The 13,035-nt window shown below is 43.8% G+C and overlaps 1 protein-coding gene across 6 annotated transcripts in view; it reads right to left on the bottom strand.

Annotated features, from left to right (window-relative positions):
* Window positions 1–2,961: 2,961 nt before the first annotated feature.
* The window catches only part of RAP2C (RAP2C, member of RAS oncogene family), an 11,006-nt gene continuing 932 nt past the window's right edge, over window positions 2,962–13,035 (bottom strand). The window contains exons 1-4 of one of the 6 annotated variants that reach the window (XM_008641971.2): window positions 12,679–13,029; window positions 12,541–12,627; window positions 10,308–10,627; window positions 2,962–5,461 (exon numbers count right to left, since the gene is read on the bottom strand). In XM_008641971.2, coding sequence (XP_008640193.1) covers window positions 10,349–10,627; window positions 12,541–12,627; window positions 12,679–12,864 — 552 coding nt within the window. In that variant the 5' untranslated portion in view covers window positions 12,865–13,029 and the 3' untranslated portion in view covers window positions 2,962–5,461; window positions 10,308–10,348. The other 5 variants (XM_008641987.2, XM_008641979.2, XM_017743270.1 and 2 more) reach the window with 5 other exon arrangements.

Genomic DNA, 13,035 nt, shown 5'->3' with positions numbered 1-13,035 from the left:
TCAATTATTGCAGTTATTGCTCCAGACCTTTTCGAGGGACTTGAAGAAAACCTCAGGTTTGATAGAGAGCACCAAAGGCAAGTAAGTTGATTCCAATACTAAATACACTGTTTCCACAGAGAACAAATTTCATCCCTTACAATCCTGCAATCAGCACTGTTACTGCCAGCCAAGCTCAATGCTGCCCTTGGCAGCACCAACAAACTACTACCAGTGGGACATCACCTCTGAATTAAACGCTGTGCTGTTTTACAACTCAGAGTCCTTCTTCTCTGCTCCTCGCAGCTGTATTGACCAGACAGAGATAAAAGCGGCTACATAAAAAACCCGAAACCCACATTATTTCACTTTCAGAGCGCAGAACATCGGGCCACGTCATCTCCTGACAGAGCCTGCCCGCAGCTCTAGGAGCTGTTCGCACTTCAGCCAGAGAGCGAGCGGTGACTCACCCAACCCCAGCAACTACCAGCAAACCCAGCAACCCGGGCTGCTGGCTTTCGAGCACAGATAACTCACACAGGTCAACACGTATTGCTTTGGAACTCGTATCTCATTTTAATTAAGACTAGACACTTCCACCTAGTTTCACACTGTAATGACAGCCCAGCCTCCTGGGGCAGATGGCCAGCATGCAGCTCCACATGAGGTGTAGCCGGTGGTTCACCCTCCACTCTGGCAGGGTCTCTGTCCTCGCTGTGGGGTTTTCTGTGGCTGTGAGTTGTACCCCAGCACACCCAGTCAGTCTGCAGGGCCCAGCTCTGCCCCAGGCAGTGACACAGCTACATCCCCGTGCTGGGTGGGGAGGCAGGGTGGGGACAGGCCTCTCGCCTGTGCTGCAACTGCCTCCTGCTCTCTGATGGCTCTGGGGGGACATCCCTGTCCTCTGGCTGTACAGGGGAAGCACGACACTGGGAGATTTCTGCAGGCACCTGTATAGCAAGAACTGGTACACCAAAGAAAAAGCTGCCACGAAACACTACATAAACAGCCCCAAAACCAGACAAAGCAACGTGACATTTCCACACCTATTTAACAAAGGATGCTACACAAGTCTGTGAAGCAGCAATCGATTTTACTCTCAGCACCAAGACTTTTGAAAGATAATAGCCTTGAATATGAATCTTATGTCCTTCCTCAAAATCCCCAACCGAGCCTGTATTATTACACTGTCACCTGGAAACAAAACAGTGGTCTAAGTCTCAGGGGCTTAACAGCTGTACTCAAATCACTTCCCAACCTCCAAGTGGAAACAGGAAGCAGCTTTCTTAGTTATACTGAGGGCCATAAGGAATTGGGAGTATTACTGCTGCATTCTGACTTCTTCTAAACCACATGAGAAATCAGACTCAGACAGCAATGAACCCGATAGTTACATCTCAAAGCAGACTAGTCCTGAAGTGTCAGCTCCCACCCTCAGTGACACTAATGAGAACAGGGTATGCTTCACCCTCACCTCTCAGCTAGGTTAGGGAAGCAGACATTTCACCCAAAATCACTTAGAAGAGCACTCTGCTCTTCTCTATCATTTTCCTCTCAAGATGGAAACTACTTCTCATTTCAGCAAAGGAAGTGTGAGGAGGAAGAAGAAACAGCACAGAAACATACCTACAAGATAAGGCTAATGCTGTTTCAGCTGGAGGAGGGGTAAAGAACTGAGAGCTTCGGTGGATCGATACCGCGTTTGACCCTACTGGGTCTCCCATGGACCGCTTACGCGGCACTCTGCTAGTACCTACGCGTGCATACAATATCAGCTTCGCAGGTGGTTGTGAACAGCCGCTCACACAGACAATCTATGCACGAACCGGAGACAAAGAGGCGAAAGGGGTTCTCTGCATGCAATTCTGAGGCGTTTAATGGCAACACCCCAAAAGGACCAGAGGCAAGAAAGAACAACAACCAAAAGCCCGCGCCAGTTTTATCCCGAAAACTCCCAAAGGCAGGCAGAGCATCCAAAAACAATAGTCTGAGGGCTGGGGGGCAGAGGCAAGGTTGAATGACATAACAAGGGCCAATGGGAAAAGGGATTGGAGGGGGGAAGAGGGCCAGCGACCAGCAGAATCTAGACAAAGGGAGAACTTTCCGGCACAGTGTCGTAAGGAGAGACCACTTTTAAGGCAACTTGAGGGGTGTAAAGTGGACTTAGCCACGGCAACAGAGGGGTGGTGAGCAGGCTACATGGTTTTTGCCTGTTTGCACATCACTGAGAACTGAAGGTACCAAGTTATCAAGTTTTTCTTAGATTGAAATCACATTTTACATCAATGCACAGCTTTAGTTACAAATGCAGTACTAAAAGGTGAGTGCCAAGACTGTATGTCCTGAGGAACATGCACTTTTTGTTACAGGGCCCAGATGACAACCATTGACTTGGCAAATTTAGGGCTTTTACTGAACATTTAAGATAATTGTTATCAAATAGCTTTGGGCACTTTGATTTTCTGGAAAAATCTTGTGCCTCTCCTGTAGCAGAGCTCCAGGAGCATTCATTCCGCCAGGGTGGTGGAAAGACGTCAGCTCTGGCTGGAGGGCAGCTACAGACACTGCAAGGTGATGTCAGGACTTGTGGCCATCTTCACACACATAAAGCCTGCATGAAAACAAGAACGTTAAAGACTTGCACAAGACAAACACAGATTTCTTTTGAACAAAGCTCGATCACACTAGCCTGTGAGGAGGCTGCTCTGAACTGGCCCCCAGCTCAGGGAGTGCCTGCTTTGCACAGGAAAATGATGCTCCCACCTTCTCTCTCCTCAGAGCACCCAAAACTGTGAGCTCTACACCCAGCTGGGGCACAGCTGTACACCCTATTCCCCCACACGAGGACTCAGTCAAGACAATTCAGATGCGGTTACTGCATTTAGAATAACCAGGACCTCAAAAACAACCCACGAAACAAAAAGCAGCAGCAGGTTGTCAGCTCAGCCCATTCCAGAAGAAACTGAACACAGACTACTCACCCTGGTTTGGTAATACAGGTATCTATTTTATTAAAAAAGTTACAAACAGGTGGACTGTAGGGTTGTCTTACAAAATGACAAGAATGAATTCTACTGGAAAAATCTTTTTACAAAGCATTATAGGTAATTGTTCCATTTTTGCACTTGTTATTCAGGATTTCACCTATGACTGATAAAGATACAGTACATTAAGATACAAGATGTTAGGTTACATTTTTATTTGTAGAGCCCTACTGCAGTGATTTGAACAACTCCTAAACAGATGCCATAGTAAAGACAATACATATTGCATTTATTATTAGCCTTTTACTCTAATGAGCAACTTCACATGCAAACTATTGAGGAAGCCTAAATAAACTTTTGGTCCCTTTTCCCCCCCAAAGTGTGCTGATGAAACCATCTCTCATTTTCCCAGTCCTGTCACTCTAAGCTAGTTCAAGTTTAAGGTTTGTTTTTTGTTTTGTTTTGGGGGTTTTTTGGTTGTTTTGTTTTGTTTTTGTTTCTTTGTTTTTTTCTTTTTTTCTTTTTTTTTTTTTTTGCTGAGGTCAATGAAAATGAACACTGCTTTGAAAACTACCCCTAGGAATGAACCACTGATCAATATCAACCAAATTTTTCCTTCTTAGACAAAGGAAAACTAGAATCTTTATGAATTACTTTCATATCCTATTACTTCCTTACAACCTACAAAAAAGATCAACAACCATCACTTTAAAAAAAAAAATCTACTTTGAATACAAGGTTTGGTTTAGTTCTGATATTAAAGTGCAAACCTAAGTATTAGCCTTAGCCTGTTTATAAAGTTTGTACAAACAGGAAAAAAAATTCAAGTAACCCCACAGAAAAAAATCAGGTGTTTCAATAACCAGGCAGAAATCCTGGTGTCCTCCTCTTTTCAGGATTCAAATTCAACACTGAATGTAGACACAGAATCTTTATTTCTGCTAATATTGTAAAGTCAGCCTGCATTATTACCAAAAATCCACATTAATATTGAGATACTGTACCGGTGATCTTTTATTGTTTTAAATGCCATCATCCACAATACAATTTTTGAGTTTTAACCTCATATATCCATCACTGCTTTTACTGGAGCTTTTCTCATCGATATTTAGCTATTACAGGGAAAGAATGTACATTTCTAGAAGCATGTTCAAATGACTAAAGCTGGGCTCCTAAAAACCTAGAACTTTGGTGCAGTAGGTGAGCTGCAGTTATTAAATTTCTGCAAAAAAAAATACACATTTTAAACCACTGCTAGAAAAAGCTCTCATGTATGCAACACATTAATAAAAGTGAACAAAAAGATTTCGTCTGTTCTTTGTACATTTTCATTCTGCTCTTTATACCTGTGTTATTGTCAAAATTTTCAAGTATTCAGAGAAAATGTTGATCAGGTAAACAATAAGGAAGGCAATGGCTGTTTAAAGCACACTTGCAGTTAGTATCACTGAAACCTGGTGCTTCTCCCCTTGTTACACCAACTTGTCTCTAATATTAACCTTGCTCATTGGGGAAAAAAAAAAACTAAAAAGCAACTTGTGACAGTGCAAGAAAAACTTTAACAAATATTGCTTTAAAATATTATTCAGAAAGACAAATATTAGAACTATAAAATGTAAAGTGATCTTATTTGCATTAGATTTTCATCTGCAGAGGTCTACTAGATGTCTCTTACTGCGCCAGGCAAAGCTGAGCTGACAGGTAGGCATAGAGCCCATTTTGAAGGATACATTATCCCTTTTCAAAGGCATAGAGAAGCTATTTGTAAACAAGCAAGTTTAGAAATTCAGTAGAAGGAAAAGTGTGCTGCCATTTTTCAATGCTACAATTGTCATTTTTGATTAAGAAACCCGAGACTGTGAGAAACATCAGCTGAGACTTTACATCTTATTCCAAACTGTCAAATCAGACTGGTTACAAACACATTGTCACAGCTGCATTTGCCAAGAAAAGGGATACTACATCCATACAACAGAGGTGCCTTCAGTATCTTTTCATGACACTGTCACACGTAAACAAAAAGTCTCAAATGACCAACTACATTGTAGAGAAAACCTTGCAAATAGAAATAAGCACTGATGCGAGGTAATATACAGAAGTAACCATTTGTTTAAGGCTCAATTTATTCTCCATTAAAACTCTCTTCTTTCAAAAGGCATTGAGTAGGTAATACTGAGTTTAAGTATTTAATAAATACAAGTTCAGAAATTGATTAAAGAAATCAATTAAAATATTAAAAATGAACTTTTGCATATTAGCCATTATATGAACCTAGAAAGCTATAAAATGACTGATAGATAAACGACAGATTTTAAAACTTATGGTAAACATGCTAAGCATTCTGATTAAGGTGTGTGGATCCTGGAGACCACCAACCTTATGCACTTAGATGTATGGCAATGTGCTGTGATAGAGACAGGTTTACCAAGGCTCAGCTCTGCAACCTGGGCTGAAAGTTCTCCAAAGCAGCATCTGTGCAAGTTTCCTCTGAGTTTTATCTGCAATTAAAACAAAACAAAACAAAACAAACAAACAAAAAACACTAATGAAAGCCATATTCAATACACATTCAAAATGAACACGGCTTCTCCCCTGCCTGGAACAGCCAGTTTTCCATCCTGGGCTCCAAAGCACTGTTTTCTACAGCAGCATTCCCAAATTCTCCACTAACTCTGGTAACACAAGAGGCAAGCAGGTAACAACCTACTGCTATTAACTTTGTAACAGCTGCTGCTGTGGGACATGAAATTGCATCTAAAGATCTGAAAATGCCAGGAAATTTAAGTTCTCTTATACAGATGCACCAATGCAGGACCCAGTGTATGTGTAACACCCAGTAACATACAGCAATGGCCTTTAGCACAAGTTCTGGGAATAGGCAAATGAGCCAACTAACTCAGTTTTGACATCTGAGTTCTCAGCTATCAGATCCTCTAAACAACTCCTAAAAAAGCCCCTTAGCATTCAGATAGCCTCAGGAGGAACAGAGCTGTACACCACCATCCTCAATCAAGCACACCAACACGTTACCAATGTGACCAAAACATCTTTGCATTTCAGATAACTTGCTTGTAGTTCCCACGATTTATCTGCAGAGATATCCTAAAAGTCTCAGGCAAAGCTCAAAGTCTGTAGAAAATTGTCACTGCAAGTGCATGTACTTCACTCTAGCTTGATCCATGGCATTTCAGGGATTTTGAGGAGCCTTCTCAATTCTTGAAGTGATTTCTCCAAACAACTCGGGACCTTATGTTTCCCACTGCACCATTTCTTTTCAGCTGTTGATTTGCCCTAAGTTAACAGTTTGTCACGACAGAGTGCTCTGACATAGCCAGGGTTCTCCTTCTTGCCTAACATTCAGGAGCAGCACTCCTGCCCTGACAGGAGCCAACAGCCAGGTTTTTTTTGCTTGTTTGTATGTTTTCCAACTAACAGCAATTCTCTCCCAGTCTGGTGACATCACTCCCACCTCACACACTGTTGCTGGTCCAAAAGTTTTAGACAGAGAGGGTCCCTCTGCTGTCAAAAGCAGCAAACCAACATTTAGCTTCTAATGGGGATGGATTAGACTTGCTTAATACATGTTTTATCTTTCCTTAGCACACAGAAGAGGCACCATTTACAGTGCAGCTCCTCATCCTACCAGAGTGAGATCCACCCCAAAAACTTCATCTAAGCCTGGCATTCAATAATGTGGTCAGCAAAGAATTGCTGGGAATAGTAAGAACAGTAAAAAAAAGTTACGGTATTTTCCTCTACATGCCCTTCAACATCCTTGTATTTGCAGGTTAGGGACACCACAATTCAGATTTGTCATCTTTCCATTTAAGTTGTGTTTAGTTACTACAATTAACACTATATGGTACCTTATCTGGCTTCATCTGCCTGTGGTATTTTTTAGCACTCTCTGGTCTCTTCTGTAAGCAGGCAGAAGAGATGGGGAAGTTCAACAACATAGTACAATAAATGTGTCTGTGTTGCACAGCCACATAAACCAGAAGAGAGTACACTTTCCGTTCTTATTCCTAGAGAGGAATACTCTTCCTTCAGCCTTGCTAATAACAGTTACTCATGAACACAGGGGACAGAAATCACTAACCAGCATCAGTCTTTCATACCAACATTAAGGTGTTACAAATCCTATTAATATCAGAAAGACTTCAGTGCACGAGCACTGTACCAGATACCATATTTTAAAGAGTCAAAATACAAAACAGTGTCATACTGAAAATCCAAGAGAAATACTGGAGCAAGGAACACAAAGCAGGTCCTGGAATTCTCCTATCTCTGAATGCAAGAACAAAACAACAGAAGACCACTGCAGAAACAGGAAAGGGGAGGTGGGAAGCAGGATGTGAGAACAACACACGTTTTTAAAAGGAACTACGGGTTATCCTGACTATGCAGTTATGTTCCATCCTTCATCTCACCCAAGGCAGCTGACTGGAACAGCAGTTTAGCAAATGTTCCTCAAAAACACGAAAGAACCTACACACCATAGCTGACAGACAGGCCAAGGAATCAGCACCAGAAAGAGGTTAAATGATACCTGTGATTTAAAACTGACACTGGAACAGCCTCAGGCAAACCCAGGCCCAGCAAAAAATCCACCCCCACCCCTCCCATGGGTTTCTGCATCAGAACTGCAGGGACACAAACGGTTGTATGAACTGCTCTCTGAACTGACACACCTAAGACTCCTCCTGGACACAACCTGGTTACAGAACACAGAGATGATGATGATTATTCCAGGACACAGTTGTAGTTCAAGCCCACTTCCTACACACAGATTTTCAGACACCTGGTTCTACTTCCTCAGCTTCAATTTACCTAGGAGGGGTCACTCCTAAAGCAGAGGTCTGACAAGCAGCAATTGTTTCCTGGATCACAGATAAGCAGGATTACAAAGCTGATTAGAGCTATCACAAGACACCATCAGCATCTCTCCTACCAGAGCACATCAGACAGAAATTATCAAGCAGCAAAGGCATATGATAAAGTTAATGAGATCCTACATCTACTCAATCAAAAAACAAGGATAGAATGGGAGCCAGGAAGAGGAAAATACCCCAAAAGTGTTAGGCTGAAATGAAATATACAGAGCATGAAGACTGAAAAGCCAGAATGAGTAATAAAAGTTCCAGACATGGTGAGAACTGAATAGGAAATGGTTCAGGAAGGAACAACTTGTTTGGCACAGGTGATGAGGCTATATTGGGCAGAGAGAGCATTCCCCAGAAGCAAGGAAGCAGTTTGCTGCTAAAGGCTTGGGGTGGTTGTCTAAGCCAGGCAGAAGGAAGGAGAGGAAATCTATATCACAAAAGCTTAGGATCCTCTGTCTCAAGAGCTCACAAAGACATAAGAATACAGCTGTTTCTTCTAAAGTAAGAACATGTTTAGGAAACCCACCAAATCTACACACAAGTTGTCATTCAAAGGAATAACATGTGGCCCTGCCCCTACTTCAATTTCACCTTTAAGATTAAATGTGCTACTTAGCGCTCAATCCAGAAGCAGAGAGGTTACAAAGCCTCCCTTAGAAGCAATCAATTCCAGAACTATAAATTTCAAGGATGAAAGGCCTGATTGTGTCAGAGTTTAAGACAGGAACCAGCACAGGATGAACCATTAGTAATCCAGGGGATTGCCATACCCTTTGGCATGATACTTCTAGTCCACATAATCTTGTCTGTGAAGCTGCCTTAGAAATAGCTGCAACATTGCATTACTATACACAACTCAGAATATTACCCCTGCAGCACTCAATTTTTTTAAAAAAGGCAGTAATTTCTTAGATTCATTTCTTCCTAGACCTCTAAAGATTCTGCAGGTGTGATTAACATAAAAGACTTGTGTATTTTTCTCTGCTCCAAAACAAGTTCACTCACCTTTCAACAAGCAAATCTCAAACTTACACACACCTCTTACACAGTGACAGCAGCCCTTCCTAATTTCACAGAACTGGAGATAAAAACATCATGTATTATCTCTAGCATGACAATGCTAGGGCCATGAGCACCTACAATTTTATATTTACAAAGCACTTGATAACAATCTCAAAGACAAGCTTTGAGACTTCACTCTCTGACCTTGCACTCAAGATTAAAGAGGATACATGGTCCAAAGCTTCCAGTAATAACCTATTTTCCCTCTTGTCACTCAGATACAAAAAGCTCTTTTGAGTTAAGCAAGTTACTAACATGGCAGTGGGAGTCTGAGCCTCAGGTAGTGCAGCTGTCAGGAGGGGCAGTTCCTTCCCCTGAATTTCCACGTCCTCCCTCATTCCCGCACTTGCCCTTGGAGATCATAACGAGTTGTTTGCAAAGACAGGTCCAACAGACAACTGGAGGTCTGAGGGACCAGCTGGCTGCATACAGAGCACACCAATGGTGCTTTGAAGTAACGTGGATTCGAGACAGCGGTGAAACAAGACCTGCAACAGCTACAGGGGAAACAAGAGTGTGGGGGGGGGAGGTCCAGAACCACCTCATGGGAATGCACATCAGAGAGGAACAGACCCATTCACAGTCAGGTGAAAAAGATGTGTAAAAGGACCACATGTGTGAAAGGCCAACGACAGTTGTCCTGGAGGAAAAAAATAAAAATCAAAGCAACACCTGACACAGGGGAAGCTTTACAAAGGGCCCTCTGAACACTGCACTCTCATCACACCTCTTATGAGTCACTGGGAAAGGAGAGTTGTGCATTGGGAAGCCATTTTACAGTTCTCTGCTCTGGAGATTTGAGATGAAGAGCACTTTGTGCACGCCCTTGACTATTACATATGGGCTTCGAGCCACTTCTCACCTCTCAGGGTGGTTCTCTTGCAAAAGAAACTTATTCCACTGATAAGGCAGAAGGGTACTCTAAGTACAGTCAGTTTCTGTACCACAGAATTTTATTTCTTTTAAACAAGCTCAAAGTCTTCTCAGAACAACTACTGGGAAATTTGGTAACAATAATCCCATTGAACTCCAAGGTAGCTCCCATTACTTGAAAATAATTCAGATACCAGCTACAAGAATAAACCCACTGCAACATCACAAAGCATTATTCAGAATAACGTAGCATCAAATACAGCACTGACAGTCAAAATAGGTGCAGATAACATCATTCACTTTGTGTCATTGTAAAATTACTGCAAGCAAATGCAGCATTCCCTGACTAATCCTACTGAGGTAACACAAGAAGTCCATTTGACTCAACCACGTGCACAAGCTCCCATCTCTTTTGGAGGAAGGCTGCCTCCAGGTTAGACTGCCTCATTTCAGACTCCCTGTCCCTTTATCTTGTATTTAAACACCGTGTTTGGGCACCTCAGTTAGTTATGACTGTTCCACCAACCTGCTCTGTATGGCCGTGGTTGAGGTTTTTCTTAATTTCTCTCACTGGATGATGCAAGTTGTACAACATTGATCTTGTTTTTCAGGCAGGGAGGCATAGTTCATTTGCCTGACGATCTCAGCAAACAGTTCATCCACCATTGTTTTGCTCTTGGCTGACGTCTCCATGAAGGGACAGCCCCACTCCTGAGCCAGGGCTCTGCCTTCTGCAGATAAGACCTCCCTCTCTGACTCCAGATCCACTTTATTCCCCACTAGGATCAGAGGAACTTTCTCGTATCTCTTCACCCGGACAATCTGGTCCCTCATCGGCTTGATGTCCTGATCAAACAATCCAGCTGGTTAGTACATGTAAGGAATCACATGGAATTGCTATAGAACCACTACAGAAACACATTTTAATAACCCTCACGTGCAACTGAACATTAAAAATACATGGGAAGACTTCTTAAACTCATAGTCACACAGATCTAGAATTCAGAGAAAATCTACTACCTATCACTAAGTTACTTTTTCTTTTATATAAATACATGCACATTTTATAGAATTTATGTGCATATACAAACAGAAAGTGACAGTCAGTTCAGCCACAGGAGGACACAGTATCACTGCTCTGAAGGCTAGCTGCAGCTTTCTGAAGAAGTTGTCTCAAGTCTAAGGACCTGTAACCCTAGCAGGGGCATGCCATTACACAACCATTTAGGAAGTTTGTGCTTAGTTTACAGCTTGAGAAAGCCATAAATTTAAATAAAGCCTTCTCAGTCCTGCAATGCTTAGAATAATTCATTGTGAACACATTTAATCACATGTAAGTAACCAAATTAGATGCTGTAAAGAGATTTTATTACCTAGAGATGCATTTATTCAAGTTTGAGCCGACATGGGGAGTTTACACTTGAAAGACTGAGTCAGCCTCCTCTGCCCCGAGTGTTTTAAGTTATTATCAGTACTACAGATTCTTGCACAGTACTGAAACAAAGCAATCCCAGCGTTTGAAGTTACCACTGTGTAAAGAACTGCAGAGTGGTTTACACCTACAGCCTTCCGAGCAAACACACTACAGACAGACAGAAATAATTAAATATTAACAAGGTGGATTATTGTACATCCATTCCTCAAATAATGCGGGCTCACTGGAACCCAAAAATCAGTGAAAATGAGAGCAGAAGCATCCCAATGTCACTGTTGTTTTCCAGAGATAAGCATGTCTTCAGCTTGCACAGGGCTGTTTCGAGGCCTCTGCTAAGATAAGGTTTAGCCTTCAGCAGAAGCAAACTGGGGGTGTGCAAGGTCTTGCCAAGCAGCTGGAGCACACCCAGCTCGGCAGCCCAAGCCAAGGCAGGAGTTGCAAAACCCTGCACTGCATAGAGCGCTGCTAAACTCACTTACTGCCCAAAAACAAAGCCCCGTTTCTACAGGCAGCTTAGACCAGTAACCGGCTGAGATATTTCCATTTTTTTGGAGAGTTTTAATAATAGAAATCAAATCCAGATCCACAAATTATCACATACAGCTGGTTCTCCTCTCCAGTACTCCATCTATGCTGTGAGAGCATCGAGCTCATGCTGGACAGGAATATATTTGGGGGGAGGGAGCAGAAAATAACAGCTCACTTAACAAGTCACAACTCCAGAACAATGAGACTCTCTTCAAGAGCAACTGGAAAAACATGCCTTTTAGGAAGGAGAGGGGATTGGAAGGGGAAGTCTTGATTCTAATATCGAGTGATTTCTTCACAAAAGGGGATTGCCAAGAGATTTCTGTTGGGGAAGTGGGAGCTAGTCATTGTTCTCCAGCACTGCGTGGGATTTAACAATGGTGGCACCCTGATAAGTACCTGCAAAGCAAGCAGTTTTCCATCAAGAAGCAAGGCTGGTAAATGCGCTTTCAAAGTGGGCATTTACACTTTTGGCCCCTCGGAGATAAAGCGCTTCTACGCACACGTGGGCTACCCCTAAAACTTCCTCCTCGGCCCAGAGCCTTCCCGGGGGCAGGGACGGCTCCCTCCGAGGACGGGACATCAGGCGAGGTTACCTGGAAGGACTGCTGGTTGACCAGGCTGTAGACGAGGATGAATCCCTGCCCGTTCTTGATGTAGAGGTCGCGCATGGAGGCGAACTGCTCAGTGCCCGCCGTGTCCAGGATCTCCAGGACGGAAGGGGAGGCCCTCGGCCCAGAGCCTTCCCGGGGGCAGGGACGGCTCCCTCCGAGGACGGGACATCAGGCGAGGTTACCTGGAAGGACTGCTGGTTGACCAGGCTGTAGACGAGGATGAATCCCTGCCCGTTCTTGATGTAGAGGTCGCGCATGGAGGCGAACTGCTCAGTGCCCGCCGTGTCCAGGATCTCCAGGACGGAAGGGGAGGCGTCCACCTCAGTGCCCGCCGTGTCCAGGATCTCCAGCACCGAGGGGGACGAGTCCACCTCAATCTCCTTGCGGTAGAAGTCCTCGATGGTGGGGTCGTACTTCTCGATGAAGGTCCCGGTGACGAACTGCACCGTCAGGGCGGACTTCCCCACCCCCCCGCTGCCCAGCACCACCACCTTGTACTCCCGCATCAGGCCCTGCTCGCCTTTCCCCGCCGGGCCCGGGCCTAGGGAAGGCAGCACCGCGGCCCTCGCATAGCCCCGGCCCGCCTCAGGAAAAGGGCAAGGCCACGCTGCTCCTGCGCCGTCCTGGGGGGAGGGAGAACCCCGTCCGTACCCGGCGCGGCCCCAGACCCCCTGCCC

This window comes from Corvus brachyrhynchos, unplaced genomic scaffold, assembly GCF_000691975.1.
Source record: "Corvus brachyrhynchos isolate BGI_N302 unplaced genomic scaffold, ASM69197v1 scaffold220, whole genome shotgun sequence".
Lineage (NCBI taxonomy): Eukaryota > Metazoa > Chordata > Aves > Passeriformes > Corvidae > Corvus > Corvus brachyrhynchos.
The sequence above is the reverse complement of the archived record's forward strand: the minus strand, read 5'-3'. Positions and strand labels throughout refer to the sequence as shown.